Consider the following 19,834-nt stretch of genomic DNA (forward strand, 5'->3'; position numbering starts at 1 on the left):
CAAGTCAAATAAATATCTATCGAAAATATTAAGAATGGTTAACTATTTACAGAGGAAAGGCGCTGCTAACTAAAGAATGAACAAATCCTAAATATTACATCCAGTGTTTATAAGTAAAAAACTGGTTAATTTACTAACAAGTTCTACTAGTGCAAACTTTATTTTAATTTAATTAACTTAATTTTTTGAAAAGATTAGTTGTGTTTGGAAGCAAACTCAACATTTAAACTGAACGATAGAAAATAGTTATTTGCCAAACATCATTGTATTTATGACTGCATACATTTTTTTTTTTAGTAATCGATTATTTTGATAAAATTCAAAAATTGATTATAGATTAATGGTAGACACTTAGTTTTAAAAAGCACTAAGAAAAACTAAGTCTTTTGTATTCTAAAGAATAATTTTATAGTTTTGTTAGTCTTCATAGTAAGAAATAAAAGAAATATTGCAGCGGTTAGAGACTATTCTGTTTTTTTGAAGAGGTTGTAAATGGTATTTTATTTAAGTAGAGAGACCAGATTAACTTGTTGTATTCAAACTTGGGACGAATGTGTACGAAAAAAAAATTCTAAAGAATGATATTATCAGTAGATATGAAACTTGAAACTATATAGCATTTTTCACTTACGTTATTTCGATTCTTCTTACAAAAGTAGATTTAAAATAAATATTTGTCAGCTAAAGTACTGATTTAAGTCGTAACTGAAACATTTCGGATATTGTATAAACTGAAGTAAAATATTTAAAGAAAATTAATTAAACGAGATTTGATTACCCTCGGACTTGTTATAAAATAAACAAGTATGTTTAAGTTTTAGTGACTTTTTTTTGTTCTAGGACTAAGTAAGAATTTATTAATTATAAATTAAATTTAAGACGGTCAATTGACGTAACATACTTTTGCGGTTTGTTACATGACATAACTGTTTTATTAGCTAGGTTATATCTGAAAACTATGCTTTTCCACTTTATATAAAAAAAATTATTTAGTTTGTCCAAATGTTTATTTAAATTTCATTATCTTGATAGGCCTATGGAATGTGTACAACAATCTGTATAAATTTTTAGGATGTAACTGAAAACTAACCGACTATCAAACAGTAAATAATTAGTCAACAATTATACATCGTTTACGCAAAATTTGCAAAGTAGTTTATAGTCCCTAGTATAAAAAAAAATTGTATCTAAATATTACATTTTTAAAGGTTTACTAGATTAATCTAGCTACGTAAGTTACACGAAGATTCAGCTTAAATCTAATTATAACTGTTTACTTTAAGAATCCTACTAAGAAGAGTTCAAGCTATTGTCAAACAATTTAGTAAATTTTATATAACTAAAAATAATGTCTATTAAAGCAAATTAAAAAAAATAATAAACAAAATGAAATAATAATGTTTAACTAAAATTATGTTAAGTTAACACTTATTAATATTAAAATCATATTTACGTTACATAATAAAATCCTCATGTTTTAATATAAAATTAAAAATATTTTATTATATTAACAAATTTTTAAGACTAGTTTGTTTTCGAATTTAATCCCGAACTAATAAATAAAAATAAACATATTTTAATTGATCGGGTTATAAACGATCGGGTTAGAAATGATCGGGTTAGGTATGATCAGGTTAGGTATGATCGGGTTAGACATGAACGGGTTAGACATGATCGGGTTAAAAATGATCGGGTTAGAAGTGATTGGGTTAGAAATGATCGAGTTAGAAATGATTAGGTTAGAAATGATCGGGTTAGAAATGATTAGGTTAGAAATGATCGGGTTAGAAATGATCGGCTCCCATCTAAGTGCTGTGCGACTAGATAACCGAAAGGTTCTTCGCGCACCAGGTCCTAGGACCAAACATTTTGATTTTTTGTCGTTCAATAAACTAACCATAACTATATATAATTCAAAACATGGTTATTAAATAATTAATTAAGTAAATTATTATGCCTTTATTATTTTTTTTTTTAGAATAAGTATATATATTAGTCTACTGTATGTTTTTTAATGTATTCTTTATCTGATACAACACTTAAAAACGTAATCTTTAAACGTATTTCAAAATTTAAGACTTTTAGAACAGATAACATATAGTTATTATTATTAATCAATTTTTACAAACAAGTTTTACTACGGCATTTTAAAAACTAGTATAATAATTAGACTTAATACAAAAAGTTAAAACTTTTCTGCTTTGTTCTTTATTCGTCTTGGACAAGACTTTAAACAGTTTCCAAATGGTGTACGACTCGATAACCGAAAGGTTTCTTGTACACAAGGTCCTAGAACCAAACCTTAATTTGAGTACTTTTTTTGTCGTTCAATAAACAATCAATCAATCTTTACTTTAGGTGAAAATTAGATGATAAAAAGAAACAGTTTTAATTTTATTAAGCTTTTATTTTTGATTAGTTATATATTGTTTGCATTATTTATTTTTAAGTTAAACTATTTTATTTCACTTAAAACTAATTTTTAATTATGTCTTCAACATTCGCTGGTAGTTAAAAAATATAAGTAGTTACGTCGTATAAAAAAACAACAAGAATATATGAAAAAACAAAAATATTAAGCTAAATATTTAAAAAATATAAAAATAATTTTTTTTTCTCCTTTCAAAGTACTTTTTACTTTATAAATGATATAAAACTAATTAAAGTTAAAGTCATATCTGTTAATTCTTAAAACGGTTACATATAAATAGTTAGAGTTTAATAATTTTTTTTTCAAATTTATTCGTTATGTAGTATTCTTTATGATCTGAAAATTTTACTTAAAAAAATATAGAATGAAGTTTAGTTGTTGATTTTTGCTATTTTCAATGTCTCAACAGTAAAAATGGCTTTTGTGTTTTTTGCAAAACCCGCCAACATATTACTAAGATGCATAAACTAAAAATGATTAACTTAAGGTAATGTAATACAGAATGTAATACAGAAACATATGGCTATCTTATTAAAACAATAAGTCATTAGCAACAAAATAACTAATAAAGATTTATATTGACTATTTATATTTTGAAAAAATTTACACTATTTATCATCTAATTTGTGAGATCCTTAAATTTACTGGCATAAAAAATGTTAAGTTTAACAATGAAACATATTTGATGACATTATTAAATTTTTAATGTTTTATTTTGTTGCAATGTCAGAAGATATTTGCTTGGGAAACTAAGCTACATGATTTTCCTCGATTTATGTGGACTTGTGTTATATCAGTGTATATCAGGGTTGCAGGGTTTCCATAAAACCTGGAATTTGATATTTTAGGCTAAAGATACCTGAAAAACCTGGAATTTTGAAAGAAATCACAAGTAATACTATAACTTTAAACAATTTTTACATGTTAAGTAGTAAATTTTTGATTTAACATGAAAAACCTCATATAGATAAATTTTATTTTGTCATCATCAAACTTTTATAGAAAAAACACATATAAAGTAGCACAACAGTATCTTTTCAATGTTGTTATACTACTTAACATAGTTTTTTACCTCAATCTTAACTTTAAACTAAAAGTAGACCTAAAAACAAGTACTTTCAAAACTTCCAAAAACCTGGAAGTAATTTCTCAAAAACCAGTGGCAACTCCTGGAAAATCGTTAAATTTTTAATTAAAAAATAATTTTGAAAAAGCATACCTAGAGTTTACAAAATTTTGAAAAAAACCCTTAAATTTCAAAGAATCTTTACATATTTAAGATTGTAATTTTGATTAGATACAAAAAATTCATCATATAGATAAAAGATGCATCAAATTTTTTTATCAGGAAACACATATGAATTAGCTTTGAAGTATCTTTTCAATGTTTTTATACATCTTAAACATTAAAAACGCATGAAAATTTCTGAAAAAAGAAAGAAAGCTAAAAAAAGAGTTCATTATTATATATTGAATTTCTTTTAATTTGAGCATATAACATGAGTTGTTCTAGCTTCTCCGTTGTTTAAGGAACCTATTGTACACTTAAACTTCAAGCTGCTACAATTTAATAAATATTTTAAATATTAAAAACCTGTAAATAGCAATTTATAGAGAAAGATTAAATTAAAAAAAAGGGGAGTTACGCCCCTCCCCCATTGGACTTAATATTGATTTTATTTGGTCTTTAAAAAAATGTTTGATATCAGCTCAGATAAGGCAACAAATCATTTTTCTAAAAGTATAGATGTTTGTTCGAAAAAAAATGTAAACTTTTTGTTCAAACTTCATTAAATTTTAAAGCTAAACTTTTTTCAAGTTCTTTTAAACATAAAAGTTTGAAAAACTTTAATAAAAAAAAAATAAATTAATTAAAAAATTTTGCTTATATTGCCAAGTGTGCTGAGGTTTTTTAATACAAGTTTCAGTTAAAATTAAAAAAAAGATGTTTTGGACAATATTTAAAAAAAAGTAGATGTTATTAAACAGTATCTCTTAAAGAAACATCTTTAAATATAATTACTAAAAAATTTTAAGAAAAAAAGTATGTTAAAATCAGAAATTTCAAAAATATAAATGAAATTTTTATTTAAGTTTAATACTTTAAAAACAATTAAGCCATTTTTCTACTAAAGTAATTAAAATGTCTATTAGAAAATTATAAATAAAACTAATATTTTTTCAGACTTAAGTTAGGTTTTAAACAAAAAAATCAAGTAAAATGGTTAGTAGTATGATATTAAGTTATAAGTATTTAAATAAATTATTTTCTTTCATTTGCATTGTTTTGATTATAATACTATTTTCAATACTAAAAAATAGTTAAAAAGTAAACCAAGTAAAAAAACTTGTTCAATATTTTTTAAATTTAATTTCAATATTTGTTTTAGTAAAAAGTACTTTAGATACAAGTTATAAAAGCTTTATTAGTGTAGAATACTAACCCTCTGCTAGTTCATACATTTATTTTCCAAAGACTTAATTCTTGATAAAGTAAGTTGCTGCTTTGACAAAATGATTAAATGTTGTTTGCTTTTTTATAAACAAAAAATAAGTATTTCATTGCATATATAATCATACTGCAATTTATAAAACTTCAGTCTACTGTATCATTTTTTTATTTCAAGAGTGAACGATCAAACCAGGATGACATGGCTTCAAGCCCTCCCCCTCTTGGATCAAGTCCTGTCAGAATGGACGATGATGAGGACCTTCCTCCCTTCCAAGATGACAGTGAAGCTGATGCCTTGTTGGGTAACATGGGAGATGAACCTGAAGAAGAAGAAGGGGAGGAGTTGTTTGGTGACAATATGGAGAGGTTTGTAGTTTAAAGAGTGATTATTATTGCACAGTTTTTTGTATACTGTGAATGTTGTGCTGGAACAGACTATTTAGATACTCATGATTGAGTCTATTTATTTTATTAAAGTATTATTCAGTTAAAAAAAAGATTTTAAGTTATTTTATGCTGATAATTTGTTTTGACCCATAATTTTACAAATTGTTAATTGAATATAATCAACAAAAAAAACTTTTTAACTGTTATTTATATTTATTTATGTTATTAAGGCCATAGGGGGATCTACCTTGTTATTTAGAACTTAAGATTATTTAAAATTTTATATACGCAACCAGATAATTTTACAGCTTAATAAAGTTCAAAGTAGTCTTTAAGATATGAGGTATCTAAGTTAGTAAGACCAATAAGGTCCTTATGGAAGATGCAAGATAATTTCTAATTTAAAATCCCCTTTTCCTTCACTTTTTGCCAAATTTTACACTTTACAGGTTTGCCAAAAAAACCTGGAATTTGAACAAGAATCACTATAAAACCTAGAACTTTAAACAACTTTTACATGTTAAGTAGTAAAATTTTGATGTGACACAAAAAATCTATTATATAGATAATTTTTTTGTCATCATCAAAAGTTAAAAAAAAAATCATTTAAATAAGCTTTAAGATATATTTTTAATGTTGTTATACTATTTAACACAGTTTTTAAACTAAAAATAGACCCTAAAACATAAATTTTAAAAACCTGGAAGAAATTTAAAAAAACCTGGAGAAAATTTGCCAAAAACATTTGGAAATCCTGACTTAACTATTTTTACCTTGTCTAAAAAAGTGACTTATAATTAATACTTGTAAACTTTTATATGATAGCCGTTGATTTATATGTTGATATAAATTGGTTTTATGTTAATCTTTGTAAACAAAAAGCCTTGACTTTTAAATATATTAATTTAAATTATATACTTTTATAATACATAAGTATTGTCTTATATTTACTATTGTTTGTATAATCCTATGGTCATTCCTAAACATTGATTTAATAAAATGTTTACAAACAATAAAGTAACAACAATAAAAACAAGTTAAACACCTATTTTGTGTTTAGTCATAAAACTTACTTTTTAAAACATATAACAAATTTTACAATTATAAAACATAAATTTATAGTTTATCATATACTAAAAACTTAAACTTATGTAAAGATTACAATTTTTTCAGCAAGATTTATTGTAACAATGAAGAAACATTTAAAAAAATTAAAATAATAAAATTAATTAAAAAATAAAGTTTTTAAAATTTTTATCAGTATGACAACAAATCTATAGGTGGTTTATAAACTATTGTAATTCAATTATGCAACATTTTACATTTAAATCAAGTTTTTTTATTTTTAGGTAACAACTTGAAAGTAAAGATTATTACAGTATTAAAAGTTTAAAAAGTATATTATTCATTAAAAGTTATGTATTTATTGTATAAATTTTTTGTTCATTGGTTATTTACAAATAAGTGATTGAATAAAGCATTGACAAGTTCATTAACTTACAACGCAAAAAGCTTACTTAAAATATTTTTTAAATAAAATTTAAAAACTAGTTTTTAAATAATTTTTCCTAACTTTATCTTCAGGACCATCAAGTAGCCTATGTATTTTTTCAAAAAATTACTTTTAAAGTTTTAATTGAAACTTGTATATAAGAATTTAAAGTACCATAAAAATCACAACCATCTTTAAATGAACTGTAAATGTGTTTTGATTACATCAATGTGAGGTTTATTTTTACTTTCCTATATTTATTTAGCCTCATATTACTAAATCAGGGTTGCCACTCGGTCAGGAAATCAGGAAAAGTCAGGAAAAATTTAAAAAAATGACAAAAGTCAGGAAAACTCAGGAAAAATGGGGGGTTTTGAAAAAATGTCAGGAAAAGTCAGGAAATTTGATAGAATTAAAAAAAAGTCAGATTTTGTCAGTTTAAATTTACAAAATTCCTTGTTTTCCAAAGCCTTCAAAAAGTAAAAAATGATTAAAAGTCCTTTAAAGTCTGAAAAATATCCAAAATTTTCCTAGAAATTTACAAGAATATTTAATTTTGTTTCCAATGCCTTCATCTGGTATAAATTAGTAAAATATCCTTTACAAAACTGCAAAAATTTTCTATTAACATATTGGACAAGTACCCTACTTGAACAAGCAGACTTTGTAAGCTTTTTAGTATTGATGATCTGCAGCAAGGACACTTCCATAGTGAAACGGTGATATATACACAAAAGTTTATCTAGCATAATTTTAGAATCAAATTGTTTTTTGTTTAAGTAAATAATTGAGTTCTTTATAACTAAGCAGTTAGTTTAGTATTTTATGTAACAAGTTAATGTGTATACTACCTTTTTATAATCTTTTCAAAATTGTTTAAATTTATAAAATAAGTTATAAGAGAGGTATATGCCAAGATTAAGTTTACTTATTATTTGTATTTTTTGTAGAGTAACTTAAGTTTTTTAAATAAATAAGAGTATATTTATTTGTTACAAATTTTATACTAAATGATAATTGGGAATATTTTATAAATGAAAGTAAAAGTAAATGAGTGCCAAAAGAAAAGAAAAGTTGTGGCTTGATTAAGAGAAATGATTCTCTTCAACAAGTGTAGGGGCAGCAGATGAGAGCGATTTAAATAAAATGAGGCAAATGATTTTAACTGCCAATAAAATAAAGCGGAATGCAGTTCAGATGAAGGAAACCATATCTTCATTAGATGAAGAGGTTGAAGTTCTAATAAAAAAGGAGAAAAAAAACTTTAGTACATACATTTAAAAAAACAGTATTTGATTAAGTTCTTTATTGTTTTAATGTTAAAACAGTAAAAGTTCGTTATTTTTTAAGGTTTGAGTTTTAAAAGTTCCCTATTAATTTAAGGTTTTAATTGTAATAGTTCCTTATATGTCGTTTCGTTTATTAAGATACATTAAAGCTAGCAAATTCTAAAAAAATAAGTTCTTTTTTGTTCTAAGGTTTCAACTGTAAACATTTGTTATTGTTTTAAGATTTTAGTTGTGAAAGTTCGTTATTAGTTCAAGGTTTTAATTGTAAAATTTCCTTATATGTCGTTTGTTTATCTAGATACATTTATGCTAGGAAATGCTAACAAAATGTGTCTTTCTTCAGAAAAGCTGTGTTTATAAGGTAATAATACAAGTATTTTGTTGATAGAGCTGTTTATTACAAACGTCAATCTTACACAGATGGTTTAAGTGATGTACTGGAAGTTTGATTATAGAATTCAGCAAAAAACTTGTGTTTTTAACCTGTATTAAAATTAGATTGAAAGCATTATATAGTTTGAAGTTTTTGATTATGTATTTTAGAATAAGTTTAATTTAAGAGTTTGATTTAGAAAAGTCAGGAAAATTTTGGTAAGAAGTCAGGAAAAGTCAGGAAATTTTTCTCAGCTTGATCAGTGGCAACCATGCTAAATGCCTTCTCAATGTAAACAAAATTTTAGTAGTTAAATTTAGATTATTTAAAATTCAACCTAGTTATCTAACTAATCTAGTTATCTAATTTATGAGGCATAAACTGTATAATTCCAAAACAGAGATTATCGCCACATCCCTCAACTTGATACTTACGAAGGAGCTGATCTAGATGATGCAGAATATGAAGCTCTTTCACCTGCTGCAAGGGCGGAAGTAGATGAAATTTTGAAGAAAAGGGAAAAGACTGAAAGTGGTGGTGATAGGAGAAGACATCGGTTGTTTTATGGTTAGAATGTTTTTGAAAATATGTAATAAAAAACATTTTTAATACTTGACATCTGATTAATTATGTTTACTGACTAATAATCTATTTCCTTAACTGATGTATTTGCTATTAGTATTTTTTTAATAAAATATTTTTAAGTTACGCTTAGAAGTAGTAGACAGTTATTGTTTATAAAATTAATCATAATTTTTGTCCATAATTAATTGAAATAGTTTACTCTCTGTGTTCAAATACTTAGCATTCTATACATAATAAACGAACAACAACATATTACATTTTTTCGCTTTGATTGTTCATCATACTGTTTTTATTATAAAATTAGCGTATAAAAATTTAGGTTTTATACTAAAATTAGATGAAAAGTTTACAAAAACATATTTAGCATTTTTTTAGGAAATTTTAATCAAAATAAAAATATTATATATCTTGCATACATAACTTTCTTTTTTACACATTGTAATGTCAAATTAATAATTATTATGTCATACAGACAGTGAAGATGACGAAGAGCCAACAGGTCCGAAGAGAAGAAGAAGAGCAGAAAGAGCTGCTGAAGGAGATGAAGATGAAATGGTGAGAGTTGTAAACAATTAATGAGAAAAAAACTTATAATAGTATAAACGGTTAAAGTTTTATAAAATATAGTTTCAATTTTTTTAGATATATAAATTTTAAAAGTTTATTGTAAGATTTAGTCTATAATTTATCGAAAGTTTTGAATATACCGTTATATAAAATTTTAACAAGTATATTAATAAATTTCAAACTTTATTATTTATATTTATTTGAAAATATTGATAACATAAAGTGATACGTAAATAAAAGTAACATTAAATTTTAGCTTGAGAGTATAGAAAATTTAGAAGACACGAAAAATCACACAGTCAGAGAATGGGTTTCAATGCCAGGACCAAAGTTGGAAATTATAAACAGATTTAAGTCTTTCTTAAAGACTACTGTTGATAGTGAAGGAAATAATGTTTTCAAAGAAAAAATAAAGCAAATGGTTGAAGGTAATTGAATTTTGTAATACTTCATTTATAAAAGTTTTTTTAATAGTCTATCTTAGTTATATATTTTATGTAAGTGTTTCTGAACATTTAGAACAATAAGACTAGTATAGCATTTTTAAGCTATTAGTTACATACTAATATTCCTGCAAAAAAAATTATCACCTCTAAAGATTAACATTTCCAAAATAAAATCTAAATTCTTGTTTTATCAGACAATAAAGAAAGTTTGGTTGTTGATTACAACATGCTCGGAGAACATCAAGATGTTCTTGCCTTCTTTTTACCTGAAGCTCCCCTTGAAATGCTGGAATGTTTTGACCAAGCTACGAAGCATGTTGTTCTTGGAATGTACCCTCTGTATGAAAACATTGCTAAGGAAATTCATGTCAGGATATCTAACTTACCTGTTGAAGAAGATATTAGATCCCTGAGGTACTTATCTTATTTAACTATAAATTCAAAAAAAAAAGATTAACTCGATTTTTGTTCTACATTTAAGAATGTTAAATTATTTTTACCATGTATTAATACTTTTAAAATGTTTGATATAAATTTATTTTAAACTGTTGAGTATATATTTTATAAAATAATAACAATTTAAACATTTTTATATAATTACTATTTTTGTAACAAAAACTTACTGAAAACACAGCATATATTGGTTGATATTATTTCTACAGACAAATTCATTTGAACCAATTAGTACAAACAAGTGGTGTTGTCACATCTTGTACAACCATCTTGCCACAACTCCGTCTCATTTACTATGATTGTTTGAAATGTGGAGGGGTTTTTGGGCCGTTTGTACAAAATCAAAATCAAGAAGTTAAACCAAACGCATGTCCAGGTATAAAATAAGTTGTTTATTTTATAATTTCCTCTTGTTTACTAAATGTGGATTTTAAAGATTATTTACTTTAAAATTTGAAATAACATATTTAAAAATGTTTTGCATTTTTTAGCAGAAAAAAAACATAGATAAAGTCATATTTAATTAAAGTAAATTGCAATACAAACTTTTGTGCTTTTTTTTTTTTGTATATTTACATGTGAAAATAAAATTAATAAATCAAACATCAGAATGTCAAAGTTACGGTCCATTTAATGTTAACATGGCAAAAACGGTCTACCAGAACTACCAGAGAATAACTGTCCAGGAAAGTCCGGGTAAAATTGCTGCCGGAAGATTGCCTCGGTCCAAAGATGCCATTTTATTAGCGGATTTGGTGGATAGTTGCCGACCTGGAGATGAAATTGTTTGTTTTATTTAAGTATTTGTTAATCAATTTTTTTTAGATAATATAAAATTTTATTATGTAATAATAATATTTAACTTATAGTAAGATTTCTAGTTTTTTATAGTATTAGTGGTAGCAAAATCAAATGTATGAGTTAAAAATTCTTTAGGCAATATTTGTTTAGACTTCACTTGTAAATACCTAAAAAAAATTTAACTTGATCAAAATGTTTTAAAATTTACAAACAATCAAGTTTTATTTTTGTTTATTGTTTGAATTTAGTTTCTGAGGGAAAACACTCTGTCTTTATTAAGAGCAATTGGCTAAAATTGTATTTGATAAAAACATAGCGCTCTCCTTTGAAAATTTAAGTTTAACAACAAACAAAAATAACTTAATTTTTTCTGCTATTTATTTATTGATTTGAGCAAAGTATTTTCCGGTTAATAATAGTGAATTTAATATCTATATAATAAATATGGAATTTAGTTTTTCATGCACGTACACTTATCAAAGTAGTTTTTAAAGTTATCTATTGATTTTAAAACTTTATATCACGTATATTTCCTAATATAAATAGTTATAACTTACCTTTGTAAATCATTCGACAAGTTTTTCAAAATTTAAAAGAAAGTAAGTATATCTATTGACAAACCTTAGCTTTGTTTATGCCATAAACAAAACTTTTTTAATAATTAACAAATATTTGCTACAGAAACTCACTGGAATTTACACAAATAGTTACGATGGAGCTTTAAATACTAAGAACGGTTTTCCAGTATTTAGTACAGTTCTAATGGCGAACTATATACTGAAGGATGATGATAAGTTGTGTGTGTCTACATTAACTGATGCCGATGTTAAAAAAATAAACAATCTTGCAAGAGATGTAAATGTTACTAAAAAGGTTTTTATTTTTGTGAATTTTGTATTTCGGACTGTTGTTAATTATTTTGAAGATATTAATTACATTTATGGTTTATTACTTTTGTTATAAGTTTATGTCTATTTTTCAGCTAATGCTAATATAAAGGTTGAAAGTGTATATTAACATATTTGTATGAAATTATAAACGAACTTTATAAGTTTAGTAATTAGTTAATTTTACTTTTATTATTAAAATATTTTATTTACATTGTGTCTTGTCACGTATACATTGCAATGTTTTTTTTAGGAAAAAAGCTGTTAGTTTTATTACCATATGCTGAGAACTTGCTCAAATAGTTTTTCTATTATACTTAAGATGTTTATTCCCATAAAATATGAAAAAAATAAAACAGAAAATTTTTACATCAAAAAAAATCTAGCTTTTTACTAAAATATTCCATATTTTTGTGTAAAACAAATTTTGTACATAAACAACTATAATAAATTTACTAAATTATAATCAAAAAAAATATTTTGACACTGTTTTGTCTTTTTTCACCAAATGTTAATAAAATTACTTACTTAAAAAAAAAAAGTAATATAAAAAGTATTTATTCTAGTATTCAACAGATTTTAAGTGGCATAGCTCCTTCAATTTACGGACATGACAACATTAAATATGCAATCGCATTGGCTATGTTTGGTGGAGTTGCTAAAAACCCTGGTAATAAGCATAAAGTTAGTTTGAAATTTGATGTGGATGCTAATTCTTTTAATGTTTATTATAAAAAGAGTATTAGTATTATGTTTTTTTTATAATAAAATGATTGATATAAAATTTGATATTCTTAAAGTTTTACTGTTGATTACTATTTAGCATTTTATCATTAAATTTTTTAAAACAATTAGTTAAATAGACCGCTTTGTTTGCAAAGCCTTTTACTATTATAAACATTTATAGTTTTTAATTTTTCGGTTTACTAACTATAATTTTTTGGGTCCGATTGTAATGTTAAGGTTGCTGAGTCAGCAAATATTATTATTATTTTTATTTATTTACACTCTTATCCCTAACCCACCTTACCCAAACATCAAAAATTAAACAAAAAATAATATTTTGATGACTAAAAATTAAGAAAAAATCATAAAGAGTTTTTTTTATTTTGCTGACTCAGCAAATATTAGGAGTAACATTTCAAAAAGACTCAATTTCTCTTAAAACTTTTTTTTACAGAAAATTCATATTAAGCTTTATTTAACTTAAAAATAAAACTTAATTGTGTTATTTTTGCTTTTAACATGAGAATTATAGTTCTCAACTTGTGATTAACTAGGAAAATATAACTAAAATTTTATTATCAAAACAATGTTTTACTCTTCTAAACAATTTAAACAATATCTTAATTTGATTTTCATATGCATTTTATCATTATTCTATTTAATCAATCACATTTTTTAATAAATGAAGATCTTGTTTGATTGTTTAGACTATTGAAACATGGCTTTGTTTTTATAATTTTAAATTTTATTAACTTCATGATTAGTTAATTAAACCATAAAATTCTAAAATTTATATAAAGTAATTGTTTGGAAAACCATGTTGTTATTTAAAAATTTTTAACTACTCTTTTATGATATAAACATTTAATATTTTCAATATTTTATCTGCAATTAGTATCATATATCTTTTTATTGTTTATTGTCTGTTTACAACTTAACAAAATTATTACTAATCAAAGTATGCTATTATTTAATATTTAAAATTTTGAAAAAAAATTTAAACCATACATTTTCAATGTAAAACCATTATTGTAATATATGTTTTGATTTTTAGAAAACAAATAAAGAGTTCTCAACTACTAGAGGGGAAATAATATATTTATTCTTTCAAGACTTTATTATGCATAATTTTTAAATAATTTTTGTTCATCTAATGTTCCCTCAAAAACTTACCTTTAAAACTAACACAACTAGAATTTTTTTATCAACAAATGTTTAACACATAATTTTATTTTAATTGTAGTTCCATCAACTATTTTTAAGAGCTAGGAAATACCTTAATGAATAGAGGTTTTTTAGCATGGTTTTTATTCAAAATGATTAAAAAATATAAAATATTGTGTATTATATTTGTTTCTAAGTAGTCTTTTTAAATAGTAATCAATTTTGATATGTTAAAATTTTGCAATACTTAATATTCTTTGATAACTCAAATGAATATCCATGACATCATATATCCTTATTAACAAACTTAATCAGCGTTTTCAAAACTGCATTGGTTTATTTTAATCGGAAAGTTTATTTGTGTCATGTAACTTTCAAACAGCTTCGTGGCGACATCAACGTGTTAGTATGTGGAGACCCTGGAACAGCCAAGTCGCAATTTCTCAAATTTGTTGAAAAAACATCACATCGTGCAGTGTTTACCACAGGTTAGAGAAAAATTAAATTTTCGCGCTTTTAATGAAATTGGTTTTAAGTTTAAACTGTTTTTTAATTGAATATTGCTGAATGATTATCCATGGAAAAACTATTAAATCACTATAAATGCGCAATAAGTAAAAAGGGTACAGCATACAAAGTTGCCACATGGTAATGAGTTGGTCAGTAGTTTTTTATATAAGTAGTCATTGAATTTGAGTATTTTTAACTGTATGGTTAGAACTATTTTTAGGTCAATAATATTTTTTGCATAAAAGTTGCTTTCTTAAAATGTTCAATGTTTTACAGGTCAAGGAGCCTCTGCAGTGGGTCTGACAGCCTATGTGCAACGTCACCCCGTTACTAGGGAGTGGACCCTGGAAGCTGGTGCCCTCGTCCTTGCCGACCGTGGTGTCTGTCTCATTGACGAGTTTGACAAGGTTTTCATGTTTAAAACTATTTGTTTGAGCTTTGTTTGAAAAAAAAATATTTTCTTTTTTTCTTCTGCACTCTTTTAAAAATACTTTTTGGTTAAAATAACAAAGTTTAAATATTGCCGAGTTTTATACACTCGTTTTCTATACTGAAAATGTAAGCAGTTTTATTTTTATAAGTTAAAAATTGTTTTTTTCCTAGAAAAAAATTTAAAAGTGTTTTAGTTTAATTGATAATTTATTTGATGAAATTTCAACCAATGTGTCAAATCTTATTTAAAAAGTTCAAGTTTTGTAATTTATAAGTTTATTTCAGATGAATGATGCTGATAGGACTTCGATTCATGAAGCGATGGAACAACAAACTATTTCAATATCTAAAGCTGGAATTATAACTTCTCTTCAAGTAAAAATGAATAATTTTATTTCTTAATTGTAACCTGCAAATATTTAGTTAATAAAAAAATTTTATAACAAATGTTATCTTATTAAAACAAAATATACTTTTGTAGGTATAAATTGTTTTTTTATATATTTTTTTATTTTCAAAAGACTAAATTTTAAACTTGAACAAACTAGTTTAAAAGTAAAGTTTTTGAGTTTTATTTTGTCATAGAAAATCAAAAAGTTTAAGTTGCACTAATTTATAAAACTATATTAAGCGACTAATTCTAAAATTTTCATGTTTTATTTTATAGTCTAAACTTTAAACGCTTTAAAAAAATTGTGTTTTTGCTATATGAGAAACCCAGACCTTCATAATTTTTGAAAACTAAGAAATAATTTCTCTTGACAAAAAGCATAACAAAAAGTATCGATATTAAGTAAGTTAATTTTCCTTCATAGTATTAAATAAAATATTATCTTATTAGGCTCGTTGTTCAGTTATAGCAGCAGCTAACCCTATCGGAGGAAGGTATGATCCTTCTTTGACATTCGCAGATAATGTAGACCTATCTGAACCCATCTTATCTAGATTTGATGTTCTTTGTGTGGTTAAAGACCAGGTATGTGGTTTGAACAAAAAAAAGAGTTCAATATTAGAATGTCTATAAATGTTTAGAAAATATTAGCTAGCTCGTTTTATGGTACTATTACAAATGATAACAAGAAGTATTTATGCTTTTTATAGTTGTCTATTTATGAAAATTATTTTATAAGCAACCTGAGTTTTTTTGAAATTTATCCTTAATTAATCTTGAAATAGACCTTAAAATCTAAATAAAAAGTACATGGGTTTATTATGTAATGAAACTAACGATTAAGAATAAAACATGTTAAATTTAATAAATTATATAGACATAAAAAAAAAAACAAAAAAAAAAGTATCACACGGAATCTAAGTTTTACACAAATGAAATTTATTATTGTTTTTTACGGTTTTAGTTAATATAAGAAATTAAAAGAGTATTTCAATGCAACTAGTTTAATTATGGTAGTCAAATAAAGTTAAATCTAACCAAAGGTTGACCCGATAGTGGACGAAATGTTGGCCAAGTTTGTGGTTCGTAGCCACAGGAGGCACCATCCTCAGGGCCTGCACAACCCCAACGACGAACCCACCACGCCCAGACAACCTGGAACCGATCCTAAAACACCAGAGACAGCCCCGAAATCGGTGGAATCCTCGAACAAGGATGAGGATAAGATCGACCAGGAACTTTTAAAGAAGTACATCATCTATGCTAGAGAGAAAGTTCATCCCAAACTGCAACAAATGGACCAGGATAAGGTTTCTGTTTAATAGATGGATTGTTTATAAAGCACTAAAAGAACTTAAGAATAATTTTTTTTCACTAATTACGTGTCGTTAAAAAACTACAATTAGGCTTGTTAAATTATTTTTTGTACGGATGTTCAATTTATTTCGATTCTACACAACAAAAGCTCAATTTTTATTTAAACAATAAATATTTTTCAACAAATATTTTCACCAATTGTTAAATAGTTCACTCATTTCACAGATATCCAAGTTATACGCGGACCTTCGTCACGAATCAGCTCTGACCGGCTCCGTGCCAATCACCGCTCGCCACATCGAATCTGTTCTCCGATTGGCTGAAGCGAACGCGAAGATGCACCTGCGAAGTCACGTGACTGACGATGACGTCAACACCGCCAACAAGATCGTTCTGGAAAGTTTCGTGGAAACCCAGAAGTATTCAGTTATGAAGAGTATCAAGAGAGTTAGTTTGTTGTTTTTAGGCAGCTAGAAAGAAACTTTTTGGTTTAATTATATAATTTTGTTATATTTTTACTCTGTATGCGAAAGTTTTGTATCATTAGTGCTTGGTTTTATTATGATTTTTTTTTAAAGGTTTAATTTAAGGGATCTAAAAAGCAATACTGTACGTTTAGTTAGTTTATATACAATTAAATTAAGTAACAATTACATGTTTAAACCTCTTTGAACATTTATGTTAAAAATAAAAATGTTGATAAATAAAAAAATGAAGTGTTTGTTTAATATTATTTAGTTTGTTATTTACAACTACTCAGATAAGTTAGACGTATCTATAATAAACTATAAGTTTTCAAAGTTGCTTATAAGTGTTTGGCAATAAAAAGGGTTAATAGTAGTACAACAAAAAAAGTTATACATGTATGTAATTGAATTATCTATTTCCAGCAATTTAGCAAATACTTGAACTACAAGAAAGACAACAATGATCTTCTTCTGTATATTTTGAGACAATTGATAAACGACCAGAATGTCTACAACCGAAATAAGTTCGGGGATTCCCGACAATTGGGAGCTTCTACTGAAGTTCAAGAAAGTGAATTTTTAGAAAAGGTTCGTTAGTTAAGTATATTGTTTGACACCTGTATCGGTTGAGTGAAATAATACAACTGCACTAAATGTGAAATCTCTTTTTTTTTTATAATTTCATTTATGGATTTATTTCAGGCACGCAGAGTAAATATCCACAATGTGGCTTCCTTCTACAACTCAGCAGTTTTCGCTGTCAACAAATTTGAATATGATAAAGAAAGAAAAACCATCAAACAAAACGCCTGAATAAGTTTGTGAAGAGAGCTGAATGTTGTTTTTTAGCAAGATTTTTTACCCGATTAAAGTGTTCTGCTAGTCAGTACAAACATTTAGTGTCCTCACTTATTTTCCATAAAAATAAGGTTTCTGTTAGGTATAGCTTTTATTAACTTGTTTTACGGCCTTCTGGCAATTTTAATATACAAGTTTAAAAATGTAATAATTATTAATAAAAGTAAAGTAAAATTTATCGTGTTTTTAATATTATTTAGCATCCATTTTTGTTTAAAGTAGGGATAGAAGCGTTAACAATACCTAGTTAGTATATTTGAAATTTACGTTTTCAAGGTAAAGTTGGTTTTAATCTCTTAACTGATTATTTATTCTATTTTTAGTTTTTAATAAGTTTTTAGATATTGACCTTAGTAAATTAAAATTCATATTTAGTTCAAAGTTGTATCAAGGTATTTTATGTTTTGTTTAAAGTTTTTTGGTTCGTAGTTTTAATCGTGACATTAAATTTTGTTTAAAACTTTATAGTTTTTTTTTGAATTCTACATCGATTATTAGCAAATGTTCGATGCGTATTTGCAACTTAAAATTTACTTTCTATAAAGTAGTGTTTTTTTCCTAGTACTTTAAATTCATAGTATTTTAAAATAATAAAAATAATTGTTGATAATTTAAGTTCTTAGCTGAGTTTTAATACTATTTAAATCATTAATAACATGGTTGCCACTTCACCTGGAAAACCCTGGAATTTGACAATTTAGGCAAAAAGAACCTGGAATATGAGAAATGTCGAAAAAAAAACCTGGAATATTAAACAAGTTCACTAAAAAACCTGGAATTTTAAACAATTTTTACATGTTAAGTAGAAAATTTTTGATTTGACACAAAATATCTACCATAAAGATAAAATATATTTGTCATTATCAAAAATTTTATTTATTAAAAAACACATTTGAAGTATCTTTTCAATGTTTTTATACAATTTAAAATAGTTTTTTACCTTAAACTTAACTTTTAAAAAAAGATAGACCCAAAAATGTGTACTTTTAAAAACCTGGAGGAAATTTTGAAAACCTGAAAAGTTTTTGAAAAAACGAGTGGCAACCTTGTAATAAACATTTGCTTACTAAAATTTTTATTTTAATGAAAAATACTGAATGACCAAAGTGTATTTATTAGTATTTACGTTACAAAGTTATTATATCATAAACTATCGTTGTTGTAAATTTTTTTTAAAGATTTTTTGCTAACTTGTTGTCATTTAAGACCAATAAACTTAAAAAGAATTAAAGGATTATTATAAAACGCTTTTAAAAATTTATTATATTACTTACGTTATTACGTGCTCAGCTTTTTATTAAAGTTTCAACAACTATTCTGAAGTTAACTGTAAAAAACAACTAAAATACCCTAAAGTTATCCCTAGCTGCGGTAGAAAGAAGATGAAATATGCACTTTAGAATATTTAATAAATATAACAACTTACCAAACTGCCTTTCATTATTCCAACTTCAATTGTACAGAAAGTAGAAACAAACCGGTTAAAAACAACTTTTTTAATTATAATCTTTTAATGGGTAAAAACAAATATAGGAAAAGCTTTTTCAGAACTTACCAATTAACATTCTAAGCAAAATGTTAAATAAAAATTATTTTAAGTTTTGTAAATATATGAATGATGTCGAAGTTAGATACAAAAAAAAAATTACACCGAAACAACTGAGAAAAAACGAACCAGCTAATATATAAACTTCTAACTACCGTTGTAAGAATTTTTGTCCGCAGAATAGCGAAAAGTAACGTACTAAGCAACTCGAACATCGAAAAAATAAATTCGAATCAGCTTGAGTTACCTTTAAAACTGTA

General features: G+C 25.2%; 1 protein-coding gene across 1 annotated transcript; it reads left to right on the forward strand.

The window, feature by feature from the left end:
* The first annotated feature begins 4,617 nt into the window (after positions 1 to 4,617).
* LOC145829576 (DNA replication licensing factor mcm2-like) lies at positions 4,618 to 18,266 on the forward strand. The gene is made up of 18 exons (XM_082937416.1): positions 4,618 to 4,655; positions 5,059 to 5,249; positions 8,825 to 8,991; positions 9,482 to 9,564; positions 9,833 to 10,004; positions 10,217 to 10,436; positions 10,685 to 10,851; positions 11,085 to 11,260; positions 11,958 to 12,149; positions 12,740 to 12,847; positions 14,436 to 14,541; positions 14,840 to 14,970; positions 15,281 to 15,370; positions 15,837 to 15,971; positions 16,430 to 16,696; positions 16,929 to 17,150; positions 17,594 to 17,758; positions 17,873 to 18,266. The coding sequence occupies exons 1-18, from the start codon at positions 4,653 to 4,655 to the stop codon at positions 17,981 to 17,983; spliced, it is 2,706 nt and encodes a 901-aa protein (XP_082793542.1). The 5' UTR covers positions 4,618 to 4,652; the 3' UTR covers positions 17,984 to 18,266.
* The last annotated feature ends 1,568 nt before the right edge of the window (positions 18,267 to 19,834 follow it).

This window comes from Thalia democratica, chromosome 2 (genome assembly GCF_965202585.1).
Source record: "Thalia democratica chromosome 2, ktThaDemo2.hap1.1, whole genome shotgun sequence".
In the NCBI taxonomy this organism is placed as follows: domain Eukaryota; kingdom Metazoa; phylum Chordata; class Thaliacea; order Salpida; family Salpidae; genus Thalia; species Thalia democratica.

What these genes read in the sequence shown, in the direction of transcription:
- LOC145829576 (XM_082937416.1), top strand. An exon ending in AATAAAGCAAATGGTTGAAG is followed by an intron (nt 10,005 to 10,216) that starts GTAATTGAATTT and finishes TTGTTTTATCAG; the next exon opens with ACAATAAAGAAAGTTTGGTT. An exon ending in GAAGATATTAGATCCCTGAG is followed by an intron (nt 10,437 to 10,684) that starts GTACTTATCTTA and finishes TTATTTCTACAG; the next exon opens with ACAAATTCATTTGAACCAAT.